This window comes from Nannobrachium achirus (genome assembly GCF_963921795.1).
Source record: "Nannobrachium achirus genome assembly, chromosome: 7".
Taxonomy (NCBI): Eukaryota; Metazoa; Chordata; class Actinopteri; order Myctophiformes; family Myctophidae; genus Nannobrachium; species Nannobrachium achirus.
The window spans coordinates 63,917,028-63,931,254 of NC_137816.1; the positions used below are offsets into that span (position 1 = coordinate 63,917,028).

The 14,227-nt window shown below is 42.7% G+C and overlaps 1 protein-coding gene across 1 annotated transcript in view; it reads right to left on the bottom strand.

The window, feature by feature from the left end:
- Positions 1-8,239: 8,239 nt before the first annotated feature.
- Positions 8,240-14,227, bottom strand: part of ttc17 (tetratricopeptide repeat domain 17) — a 55,053-nt gene continuing 49,065 nt past the window's right edge. The window contains exons 23-25 of the mRNA XM_080729516.1: positions 14,047-14,166; positions 10,181-10,324; positions 8,240-8,557 (exon numbers count right to left, since the gene is read on the bottom strand). Of these exons, the coding sequence (XP_080585642.1) occupies positions 8,414-8,557; positions 10,181-10,324; positions 14,047-14,166 (408 nt within the window). The 3' untranslated portion in view covers positions 8,240-8,413. The remainder of the gene's footprint in view (positions 8,558-10,180; positions 10,325-14,046; positions 14,167-14,227) is intronic.

Sequence of the window (14,227 nt, forward strand, 5' to 3'; positions counted from 1 at the left end):
AGAGATTATGAATACTAGTGGGACAGGGGGCACTAGAGACATCTGGACACCATACTTTTGTTATGTCTGGGCATTTGGACAAGTGGGCACTAAGGGGTGGAGACATCTGGGCACCTCGGCAAGATGTCCCACCATTTCCTGCATTTGAGTGGGGAACGTACAGTTTTTGTGGGGAACATACAGTAGATCCTGTTTTTGGTTGAGAGGGGAATATAGAACCTTTTTGTGGGGAGGGTGGGTGGGGAACATAGAACCTTTTTGGGGGGTAAGTGGGGAACATAGAACCTGTGGAACATAGGGTGGACCCCTCTCTGGGAAGCCCTCATAAACTATATAAGCCCGAGTTACACTTCTCCGTACAGCCCAGCGGGTCTCGCTTCGAAAGTAGCAGATCTACAAGCTCACAACATGTCGCGACGAGGCGCGTTTATTTGTCGGAATTGCACCAATCTCACTTAAGTGACTTAAGTCTCACTCACTGGCCAAAACAACCAAGAATACATTTGCAATACCTCACTTCCATTCCACAGGATAGCCTATTATTTTAGGAATATTAAAGCTAAGATCACCAGTTGAAGCAGAGATGCAGTAGCCTTCCTCGGCTTGAAGTAAACAGCCTGGGTAATTGAAACACACCCATCCAAGTTTACTTTTTATATTCAGACAATTAGATATATTGACTCGTGGGGGCACGGTGGTGCAGTGGTTAGCGCTTCGCCTCACAGCTGGAAGGTCCTGGGTTCGATTCCCGCCGGGGGACGCTGTGGGCACTGGGGGCGTGTTCCTCCCTTGGCGTCATCAGCACCCACACCCTAGGTGGGGTTGGCGATAGGGCCTTTCTGTGTGGAGTTTGCATGGTCTCCCCGTGTCTCCTGGGGTTGATACCCTCACAAAAACATGCAGTAATCCTGGTCTCAATAATGCCTCCCCCTGGCCAGCCGGGGTGCCTGATGGAGGGGAAAGGAACTGGTTGGAATAACGTGTTCCTTCCACGCGCTACGTCCAAACCAGGGAAATCCCCACTGTCAGGTGAAAAGAAGCAACTTGGACTCCTCATGCATTGAAGGAAGCATGAGGTCAGTCCGTTGTCTCCGCAGGCGCGGCAGAGGGAGAGCAGAGCCCAGGATTACATAGGCAATTGGCACTGGGTGAAAAATGGGTTTACAAAATCGTGGGATAAAAATTATAAGTAAAAAAAATATATATTGGCTCGCTGCGGGATGCCCTCCCCTTTAACTAAAGGGACTTGCAGCACACATCGGGTAGTGTTCGTGTAGTGCGAACTCACGTCTCAAATCACATTGATTGAGTGGTGATATAAACATATTGTAGACAAAACAATAAGTTTCAGTTACCAGACACACAGAACTGGTTTAAGACGAGGTCCGGGGCACACGCGTTCCTGCAACAATGGCCTGCAAACAGCGTGGAAAAAGTACTCAAATGTTTTACTTGAGTAAAAGTAGAGACCAAGATGATCGGGCAGAGCGACTTATTTAGCCCCCTCCAACTACACCAACATTCAGATTTCACAAAGTGCTTAATAAAGTCTCACTCCTGAGTCCTGTCTAAATATGGTACGGCATTCTATAATTACCCGTACCCTCCGTGTTCTTTAATAAGAAGCCTTTTTATCCCATCGCTTTCTGTTTTCCCATGTATTTCCTGGCCTTCCCCATGCGCACCAACCTCATTGAGATAAACAGACAGCGATCGGATAAAAAGGCTTCTTATTAAAGAACACGGAGGATACGGGTAATTATAGAATGCTGTACCGTATTTAGACTTTATTAAGCACTTTGTTAAAGTTTGTTTGTGAAATCTGAATGATGGTGTAGTTGTAGGGGCCTAAATAAGTCGCTCTGCCGAAACCCATATGAACACGGGAACATGACGGTAGGGGCTTGGTCTCTACGACCATGCGTGAGCTACGATGGGCTAAAATCGCTTTGGGAAACCCGGCCATTGTCTGTTTTAGGCCATCTTTTTATGTGTGAATGTAAGTTCTTTTGATGGACAGATTGTATAGTTATATTGTTGCCTACTTGGGCTATTTAATTTTAAATCCCTATATATAAACTTTAGTAACTTTAAAGCTATACTGTGTAAGTTGCTCAACTAGTGGTCTGTAGCAGAATAGCAAACCGCGGTCGCTTCTGCTTTTTTCGGCCGTTTTTCGCCGCGGACCGGGCCTTCTGACCACCGCGTCCACCTCGCCTCGCCGAGACGCATCCATCGCGGTCTCCCGTGTCCCTCTACGAGCTGCGGTTGGGGAGTTACATGCTAGACTTCTAGACCAGCGTAAACAAAGCTGTTGAAGCAAGCTATTTCCTGAAAAGACACAAGATGCACTGTAATTGGCCGGTAGTGTATCATGTGTGTATGATCTGCGATGTGATTGGCCAACGTATACACAACGTATACAGATGATGCAGATTACGTCATTTTGCCGCGAAATGCTACCCCCCTCACGGCTCATAGAAAACATATAAAGAGAAGGCTTCAGAAGCTGAAAATAACGGAGTGGGTGTTCTAAAACTTTAGCAATTTAACAGTTAGGACAATTTTAAGATTTGTTTTATAAAAAAAGTTACATGGTATAACTTTAAGGTGCAAGCCGGTATAAAAGGACTTGAGCCATTTCTAGTTTGTACTTCTACTCCACAGTAAAAATACAATCTGTCTGAGATGTAGTGGAGTCTCCACTACATCTGTCTGAGATGTAGTGTAGTGGAGTCTCCACTACATGTCTGAGATGTAGTGGAGTCTCCACTACATCTGTCTGAGATGTAGTGGAGTCTCCACTACATCTGTCTGAGATGTAGTGGAGTCTCCACTACATGTCTGAGATGTAGTGGAGTCTCCACTACATGTCTGAGATGTAGTGGAGTCTCCACTACATCTGTCTGAGATGTAGTGGAGTCTCCACTACATCTGTCTGAGATGTAGTGGAGTCTCCACTACATGTCTGAGATGTAGTGGAGTCTCCACTACATGTCTGAGATGTAGTGGAGTCTCCACAACATCTGTCTGAGATGTAGTGGAGTCTCAACTACATGTCTGAGATGTAGTGGAGTCTCCACTACATCTGTCTGAGATGTAGTGGAGTGGAGTCTCCACTACATCTGTCTGAGATGTAGTGGAGTCTCCACTACATGTCTGAGATGTAGTGGAGTCTCCACTACATGTCTGAGATGTAGTGGAGTCTCCACTACATCTGTCTGAGATGTAGTGTAGTGGAGTCTCCACTACATCTGTCTGAGATGTAGTGGAGTCTCCACTACATGTCTGAGATGTAGTGGAGTCTCCACTACATCTGTCTGAGATGTAGTGGAGTCTCCACTACATGTCTGAGATGTAGTGGAGTCTCCACTACATCTCAGACAGATTGTATTTTTAGTAGTGGAGACTTTTTACTCCACCACTATTATTTGAAAACCTTGTGAAATGGCACCTCCTTTCCACATGAGTAGCCTACTTTTACTTTTTGTATATTTAGTATGTTTGACTTGTGTGCTTTTACTCATGTAGATTTTGACCAGACTTTTACTCGTAACTGAGAGTTTCTATCCACAACTTTCCAACATCCCATCGTGCATTGCGCAGAAGTTGTACTGAGCTTCCGGCGTCGCAGCCGAGTGCGATCTACAAGCTCACAGCGGTCGCATCTGAGACGCGACGTGAGCTTGTATGTCTCCTGTCAACCGGAAGTGTGGCGCAAAAACATCTCCAGTAAATTCCCGCGGAAAGAGGTGGATACATTATATAGCAGTGCTATTCAACTAAATTAGGCAGTGGGCCACAATTGTAAAATCAATTGAAGTCCGGGGCCACAAGACTGTGACAACAGAAATGAACAAAAATGTTCAAGGTTAACCACTTGACCGTTTGTTGTTCGCCATTATGTCCAATAAGACACAACAATGGACATGTACAGTATGTCCATTAGGCTATGGTAACTTATTAGGGCCTGCTTCACTGCATGCATTTTGATGTTTTCGTCTTAGATTCTGATATTAACATAAGAGGAAGTAGATACAGTATTTCAGTATGTTCTACATGGGTCATTGGCATGGAAACGTCTTTGCGGGAAGAGTATTTGAGGCAGGCTGGCAAGGTGAAGTGTTTACATGTTCGTATGAATGAAAGGTTTTTGCTTTTATTTTGAGCACCCGATAAGAGCACAAGATGTGTTTGAAGTTATTGATGATGGAGAAGATGAAAGAAGGACACACGCCAGGTGAATTCTTTCTTTGGGGCAAAAGGACAACATCCATTCAAGACCCAGAAATGGTTTCAAATGGATGGATGAACTGCACTCAGAACTCATCTGGTGAGCTCTTGTATGTTGCCAAGCTACCTAGCAACATGGTGATTTATTCATTTATAATTTATTTTTACATTGGAATATGGAATGTTCTCCAGGGGCCACAAGAAAGCTCCACTGGGGCCGCGTTTGGCCTGCGGGCCGCCAGTTGAATATCACTGTTATATAGTATATTGCAGGCAGCATTGATACTTCTACTTAAAGAGGTGGTGCCATAGTTTTGTACTTTTTCTGTTTTTCATGTGTCTAGGAGGTAAAATACTTCATTAGACCCCCTGGTGTGGTTTTTATGAGCAAGTATGTATTCTCTTGGTATTTGTTTGTTTTCTCTTGGATGCTGCCACCTTGTGGTCAAAAGTGTCAGTTAAAAAACACACATACTAAGTATGTCACAGTATCAACTCCTCCCCTAATTACCATTCACCCAACACTGTGGGGTGTGGCTAACTTCAGCTGGGTCACCACCCACCATGAGATCCATGCATACTTAATGAACTGGGGGTGTGGCCACATACAAACCCAATTTTAACTCTTTCTGTATACCTTTTTGGAAAAAATCTTCCTCCTAGTATAATCATAATACCTGATAATCATGTTTTAGAGGGGGGAAAAAAATCATGGCACCACCTCTTTAAGTAAAACATTGTTGTACTTTTCCCACCGTGACCACTGGAGTCACTGTAGATTCTCACTCCCCTGCTGCTGTGCACTGTTTAATTCATGTGGATGATCCAAGCTTGTAGCTTCATTCATCAAGTAGCTTTTTACTACAAACTAGTGGGGTGAATCTGTACACACACACACACACACACACACACACACACACACACACACACACACACACACACACACACACACACACACACACACACACACACACACACACACACACACACACACACACACACACACACACACACACACACACACACACACACACACACACACACACACACACACACGTTAATGCCCTCTTTACCACACAGCTTACAGTCACACATAAGTAAAAACAAAATATAAGTAAAATAAAATAAGTTCTGATCTGCTACCATTTTAAGATTTGAATCCTGAAAAGTAACAATTTTGAACATACAAGGTTTCCAACAGACGGACGATTCAGGATTCCGCATTTTCATTGTACATTGCTACTTGTGTGTGTGACACTGCAGTATGATCAAGCAACGGCAAGAAAACATAAAACGCTAAAAGAGATGAGGTGTGTGTGTGTGAGACAGTTAATTCCTTCACAAGTCACATTTTCTCAGGCAGGAGATATATTTTCCAAAGATAGGAGCCAAATCTGAACTTCTGATCAAATTATTGCGACCGTCAGGTCGCAGTTACTATCAAAACCTCCCAATGGTTGTCCGTCTGTCAGTCACACGTCACGTCACACTTTTGCCCTGCTCATATCTCTGCCACCGTTGCCCCTATCCATGCCAAATTTTGCACACACACTCCTTGGCTGCCAAACCACAACCTCTCATTTCTCACATGGCCCTCTTCAAACGCCACTATGAGGCAGATTCTTACAAAACACATTTTTGGACACTGCTCCTACATATTTTGCCCTAAAATCACGCAAAGCAGTACACAGTATCTCTAAAGTCATGTCATCAACATGGATCTGTCCCATTTCCCCTCCTGATTGGCTACCATTGCCTTCTAAAGTTTGTGTATGCGACCTGACGATCGCTTATCTCCCTAATCGTTATATTTTCAGTCTCAAGACCGATGGTACCGTTTTGCAAGGGCAAATAAAATAGACGATCTACAAGCATCAAAACATCTATCAGCGATGCATTGTGAGCTTGTAAATCTGCTTTTCCGGCATGCACCACGAGCATAAATTAGGCATAACTATCTGGATTACAATGTTCTTAACTGCATCTTACATGCATACATGTCTACTCTACTGAATGTTGAAAGCCATTCTCATGAAGAATATCAGGAAGATTCACCGTCTGTTCCTTAAAACAATATAGGAAACATTTGCTTAACAAAAGTAACTGTTTTGTTTGCATTTAGATTATGCATTGGGTGATTTGTGCATTAAAACCCACGGGCTGCTTTTGATAAAAGGTGTTTGAAAAAAGAAACGGACACTGACACCTGCAGGCCATGTTTTGAAGTGCACACACAAGGCTGAGATGAGTTTGTTGTACAATATCATTTTGTTACTGTACATCTCTAAGTAAAATAAAAGAAATACGGCAACATTTATTGTTCAACTTAAGCATCAAGGAGCCCCAAAAAAAGCACCCTTGGTTTTTTATTTCCCAAAGAGACAATGGATGCATCGTAATGAGATAAAGACAGATGAAATAATATTCACACGCTGCCTTGAACACTGTACACTGAATTACTTAATATCTCACTTTAGACATTTTCTTATTTTTTTTAAAAAAGATGATCCAATGATGATAAACAATATCCTCGGCCAGATTACTTACATAAAGTAGCAAAAACGCAGTACTTAAAAACTCAATTCACCGCTTTCTTATTTTTTATTTTTTTTAAATGTAAATTAAATTCACTTGGAGCAAAATTAAATAAAAAAAAAAGGTTTATTAATAGGTCCCACATAAATAGGAATGATGTAAAATTAGGTCAAAGTGCAAATAAAACTGAGAACCGATTCCTTTTTTTATGAACCAGACATACTGTGGGCGTTACAGTATAAATTATATCATTCGACAACTTCCAGACAATTAACCTTTGAATTTACTGAACGTAGCAACACTTACATTTACACCCGATCTACGCTCGGTTGCGTAACGTGTCTCGCACCGAAATAGCCGATCTACAACAAGTTCACAACGCATCGCGCTGCGGCGCGTTGTGAGCTTGTGGATTTGTTTGTAGATCTGCTTGTAGATCTGTTTATAATCAGCCTTTCCTAACTCCTCAAGGCAGAAAAAAAAAAAAAAAAAAACTCAACACAATATTAGGTCTCGATTAAAAGAGACAAAAAAAAAAGTTTTAAGTTAAATTAAAATATGGCGCCATCTCCAGGCCACATTTGAGCATAACCACAGCAGTATCGCCCCTAGAGAAGTAGAGCGTTATAGAATTTTCCTTTGGTGCCGACGTGAGTTCCTAAACAGAAATCTTAAAAAAATAAAATAAAATAAAAAATGCGAATCAGACTGGAGTAATGCTTCCAACTATTTAGCTTGAATTAAAAACAGGTTTTCTCTTTAACTAGGCCGTTATGGGTGAACTGCTTGTTTGCAGGGAAAGCACAATAAATAAAATGAGGGGGAGATTAATTACAATCTTTTGTTATTCCCTTTAGGGTTTTTTTTTTTTTTCTCACCAACTGAAGTAAAAACTAGGATTCTTCTGAGTTATAACTTTTTTTTGCATCGCATATAACAAAGGACCTCCGAAATAACAAAATGGGGGGGGGGGGGGGGTGACATTGTCTACATCTTTTACTTTGCAGCGACTTTTGAAGCCTACTTCTTTTTATTTTTTTTAGGAGTTTCGGGTCTCCGTAAAAGTGTAAATAATTTAAAAGAAAAAGGACTTTTCCCCCCCCCCAGATTCTGTCGGATATATTAAACATATGAATTCCCATCTGAAACCGTTTCTTTACGCTCATGTTTGTGCACGGGTAAATTGTTGTCTACACATACAGTATGTGTGTATGCAAGAGGAGTCTGTGTGTGTGTGTTTATGTGTGTGTGCGCGCGCGTGCACATGTATGGGCGGGCTACAACCGCTTACTCGTTACTCTCCTAAGCTGCGTCTCAAGTCCTTAAATTAGATCTTATTTCCTACACATCTTTCCTATTTCCTTGTATGTTAGTCCCGCCCACTGACAATAGAACACCCTTACAAGGGAGTTGTCATCAGAAATGATGACAACATCAAATGTCCTCAATGGGAGGGACTAACATACAAGTAAGGAAATAGGAACTAGAAAATAGGATTTGATTTAAGGACTTGAGACGCAGCTCTAGTGTCGCGCGTTGACCCGAAAACACGTTTATTTTCCTGGTTGAGAACTGTTGTGGGAGGCGGCTGAGGGAGGGAGGGAGGGAGGGAGGGAGGGAGATACAGAGGAAGCTTGTGATTGGCTCAGGGCTGCTGCTGCTGGGAGCGGCGCTCTCGCTTGGTGAGCAGGTAACACTGGATGGTGCGGAGGCGGTCCTTGGCCGGGGCGAACTCGGGCTGCAGCTTCAGGGTGGACTCGTACCACCGCATGGCCTTCTCAAACTCCTCCTGGAAACACATGGAAGCAGCGCAAGCACAGTCCATCACCAACTGGATCATCAAGCAGACGTTAAAAACACTCGTTCAAAAGCCCAACCGTTACCACCATTGCCATATAGTACAAAAATATAATTTATTTAACTTTGAAAGCTTTAGGCATTTTATGGATTCCTGTTCAAGGTTCTCAATGGGCTTGCACCTCCACCACTGAAACAGTTCATAAAACATTGTGAAAGTGGTGGCAGAACAACAAGGGCTACTTGTGGAGTGTCCGCCCTGAGACTGGGAGGTCGGGGGTTCAATTCCCCGGCCGGGTCATACCAAAGACTATAAAAATGGGACCCAATGCCTCCCTGCTTGGCACTCAGCATCAAGGGTTGGATTGGGGGGGTTGATCACCACTAAGGTCCAGGGACTACAGATGAAAATTAGCCTATATGGCTAACTCTGGCTCATTTACATTGAAGTGAAAACTGACATGTCATAGTACTGTCCCTGTCAAATAAACAAACTTTCAACTACAAGAGGGGACTGTGAGGTACCATCCAGGCAGAGCGTGTTTGGGAATAGAGTTCTCTCTGTTAGAGCCTCCAATCTATGGAACAGTCTCCCCACTGAAGTAAGACAGTCCTCCAACTATCTGACCTTCAAATTTAACCTCAAGAGGTGGCTTAAATCGGGTCAGATTTGTAATCATGAGTAATTATCTGTTCCAGCTGTCACTGGAGTTACTCATGGTTGGCTAGTAATGGTCCCCTTTACAATTTACTATTTTACTTACCATTTACTAATTACTAATTATACTATTGTCGGCTTCAACCGTGGGAGGTGGCTTGGAGCGGGTCAAGCTTGCGATCATGGGTGGCTATCTGCTCCATCTGTCACTGGAGTCACTCAACCTGCTATGGTTATGTCCCCTAAATGTTTTACTGTATTGTTTTGTACTTACTGTATTGTATGTATTGTATGTTTTGAATGGATAGCCTTTTACTACTTTTGTACAGCCTGCCCAGGGACTACATATGAAAACTAGCCTATGGCTATCTCTGGCTCATTTACATAGAAGTGAAAACTGACATGTCGATTAATGAGTACTGTCACCGTCAAAAAAATTAAAAAAACACATGCCATGACCACCATCACAACACCACTGGGAAAGCATCCGTGTCATTTTAGGATTTTAAGCAACATACAGATCAATCTAAACATCTTTGAATATTGTGTTAAAAAGCAGCCGATGCCATAGCACCCCAAATCATCACTGACTGAGGAAACTGGACTTGAAGCAACTCTTGACTTCAGAAGGTTGACATTTCTGTATGATAAATCCTTGTTTAGAGTGGTCTTGTGTAATATTTTTGAGAGATGGATTTTTGATTTTTTCATGAGCTGTATGTCACAAAATCTAAAACAAATCTGCTATTTTCACAATATTTATCTGTGGAACCGAGTCACATTAAATGTAATACCTACAATTCCAAGAGCTTGTCAGGGTGCTTATGGCTTCCTATCTAGCCAAGCTTTATAAACCATGAAGATTTTTTTTTTTTTTTAAGACAAAAAAAAAACAAAAAAAAATGAATTTTCGACTTCGGTGAACAACGTCGAATAGTGACCCTAGAGTGTGCTCACCATGGCGATGTAGACGTTGGCCAGGGTGAAGTGGTTGACCACGAAGTGAGGAGCGATCTCCACCGCCATGCGCGCCACGGTCAGAGCGTCCTCCCACAGCCGCGCGTTCTGGAAGATGTTGGCCAGGCTGATGAGTGGCACGTCCTGCACAGTGAGCACAACACAACCATTCATTCACATGCATTCTGGGGTAACACTCATACAAGTCATCTAAAACCATTATGCATTCTGGGGTAACACTCATAAAAGTCATCTAAAACCATTATGCATTCTGGGGTAACACTCATAAAAGTCATCTAAAACCATTATGCATTCTTAAGAAAAAAAAGCCATTAGAATAGTTAACAAGGTAGGATATATGGATCACACAAATGTAAAAATGTTTTGCAATCACATGTCATTAAGTTAACTCATCCAGAGCCCAGGACATTAACGGATTAGGGGGTCCAGAGTGCCCCCTCCCGGCCCCATTAACGTCCATTGTCTTATTTTGAAGGCCAGAAGTCTAGACCGGAAGTACTTCCGGTCTGACGTCATCGGATCCTGCGACGGAACCGATCATTGTTTACGTGGTGCCATGCTGGATTGCATAGGAGCGTTTATACATGTGTTTTATAAGCGAGCATCTGCCTCCATCTTCGCTTCTAAAGTGTTGTTTTGAGATAATGGACATTAAAGATGAGATCGGCCGTCCACCTCAATGTTATGGGATGACTATTGTGTGCTCGTGGAGCCGTGATGATGACAAATCAGCGCGGATTTCGTCTCCGGAGCGTCGGCCATTGTACTAGGTATTTTTACTCGCCGTTACAGTAATATATTACTTTTCGCGCGACATCACGCATTCGGCACTATACGTACTCTAGTACTTATCGCGTGACATCACGCGAAAGGCACTAGATGAGTTAATGGAGCTTGTTAAATACAAAACCGCACTGATTATGTTTAGAGCCAGAAACAGGCTATTGCCAGGCAATATACAAAAGATGTTTAGTGATAAAGAGGGGAGTCACAATTAGAGACGAGAGCTTGATTTCAAAGTGCAGTTTGCTGGTTCAACATTGAAAAGCATGCGTATTTCAGTTTGTGGAGTGAGTTTGTGGAATGGACTAAGTATGGAGGTGCAGCCAAGTCCAAACATGAATCACTTCAAAAGCCTAGTGGTCAAGGCGCATACCACATACTAGGCTATGATGCCTGCTGGCGTCGCCGGTTCGATTCCCAATCCGGACGACCTTTGCCACATGTCATTCCCCATCTCTCTCCCCATTTCCTGTCAGTCTACTATCCTATCAAATAAAGGCATAAAAAGCCCCAAAAAAACCTAATCTTAAAAAAAAAAAAAAAAAAGATAGATCGATGGCCAAAACGCAAAACCTCCTATCTGAAAAATTCACTTTGTTGGGAAAATGAAAAAGAAAATGTGTGTTCAATGATACAAGCAACTACATTGGATCCATATGGAACACAAATCATTTTATCACCCACTTCCTGCAAAACAAGAACCATTTTCGACATCGTCTGTCGGGCGGAAACCTCATATGTCCAAAACCGTTACTTTTCTGGATTCAAATTGAAAAGCCTGAAAAGTAGCAGATTTGCAAGCTCAAAGTGTGGAGCTTCGCGCCGCGTTCCAAGCTTGTGGATCTGCTACTTTTGATGCTTTTTGTAGAATGATCAGTAGGACATTAATTTACGAAAAATACACATCAAGTTAAGAGATAAACGTTCTCTGCCCAATAGGGATGTCCCGACACCACTTTTTTTTATTTGATAGCTGTTTGATTCTTGTGCCCACCTGGCATATGATCCGCGCACATATCGTCTGCTATGTGCGTGAACGTGTCCACGTGTTACCATAGTGCACATCTGGCTGTTTCCAATGTTTTCTTATGTAAATACTGGCGGATTCAGCAGGATACAGCCTGGCAATGGATTTGTCTATTCTATTTTTTATTCGAAAGCTGTCATCTTGTCTACCGGTCTACTACATGAGTCGCGCACAGATCATGCACTATGGGTGCACGTGCCCACGTTAAAAGTTAAGGACAATTTGGCAGGAAAACAGTTCAGCCTATGTTTAAAATAGCAGCATATGAGTTAATTATCTTTTACATACTTCTTTGCCCAAGCAACTGGGATCCATGGGAGAGGACCTACGTACAGTTAGAGCCACATGCGGCTCTAGAGCAGCAGGTTGCCTATCTCTGTTCTATGTAAAGAACGGGGGTAGATGAAGAGAGATGAAAAGAACTCAAGTACAGTGCAAATCAGGTCTGTATTACTGAAGTGATACTGATGAATTCCAAATATTATCAGATTATTCTGCGGCACCCCTGGACTGGCAGCAAGGCACCCACTTTGGGAAACCCTGAACTAAAAGGACTTTTGATATGTTGTTACCAACATATTTATGAAACAAAATGGTATCTGGTGCTGCCGTGAGCAATATCGGACGAGTACGAGTAGAGAAAAATAGGCAGGTATCGGGGCGAGTACCGATTCTGGTATCAGGACTTCCCTATTGCCCAACAAACATGGTACACAGTAGGAACACTGATCTGAAACACAGAGCTAACTAGATGACATTAACACATCGGACGCCCACGTGGTTTTGATGTCTTAATTTGCTGGTGCCCATGGCAACGCGTCATTTTACCTACCGGCGAGAGTACTGGCGAGAAAAGTAATCCGAGTAAATGTAATCCGAGTATGTCCTGTTTATTTCGCGAAAATCTTTTCTTTCAGTCAGGACCGTTTTTTATCATTTCTAAGCCACAGTGTTTGTGTTACGGCCGGTAGAAGAGGCTGCCGTTTTGAGAAAAAAATGAAAAAAGGAAGAGAATCCGGAAAAAACAGCATTTTTGTGCAGCCGCTAAACAGGAAGTCAACGAGACACACAGCAAGTCCGGGTGACGTAATTGCGCGCTGCATGTTGGGAAATGGAGTTTGTTTCATCACCGCGGTAGCCAAGTGCAGTAGCTACAGTACAGTATAGTTTACTGTACAACGCGTCAAACGCGTCGTGGGCCTCCAGCGACATCAAAGAAATTGACTTGTAGACACCACGTGGGCATCCGATGTGTTAACCCATTTAGGCCTAACATTATTTAGCGCTTTAACTATTGAAAAATAGAGGATCTACAAGGTCACAGCGCACGCTGCAAGCTTGTAGATCTGCTATTTTTGAAAAAGTTGTGAAAATGTGTGCAAATCTTTGAATATGTATTTTTAAAGCGAACGCTTGTAACTCAAATTTTGCTTCTGGGGGATCCCGGGAACTAAATATTTTGAGATAGGGATCCGTGGCCAAGTACATATCATTTTGGGGGTCCTTCACATGAAAATGTTTGAGAGCCACTGACATAGTAGTCTCTCAAGAACAGACTAACTGAGCTCCAGTTAAGTGAAAAGGACCTTTTTTCTTTGACGATGGCTGGCCAGATTGCTGACATAGAAACATAGGGTTTTTCAAAAAAACCTTAGAAGGATTCAAAAGACACTTATAGAATAGGGTTACTGTTTGTTGGTATGTGTCGTTTTGTCTTCATGTGGGGACTACGGACGAAATGTAGCATTCTTGCCAATTCCGGTGTATTTACATTGCTTTTATGTAGTGTTCATTAATATGCATTGTCCCGTCTAAATAAACAAATAAAGTAAAGTAAAGAATCAGGTCAAATTTTCAAGGTTTTTCAAAAACAGCAGATCTGCAAGCTCGCAGCGCGGCACTCGGTGCCGCGCTGTGAGCTTGTATATCTGCTATTTTTCAATTAGTTAAAGCATAAAACAATAATACACAACAATGTGTACCCGTTCTGAAAGGTTTCCATCAGGGCCTGTGCTTGGCAGTGTGTGTGACTTGCCTTCATGTGATGAGGGGCATAATTTAACCCTTGGCGCAGGCAGTCGATGGCTCTCTTCCCCTGGCCCTTCACCCTCCAGTACAGAGCAGCCATGCTGGACAGAACCCACGACGTCTGGTTCTGAAAGCCAGGCCAAGTGGAACGCAGGTCATTTTGTGGGACACAGTAATTAAATTTAAAC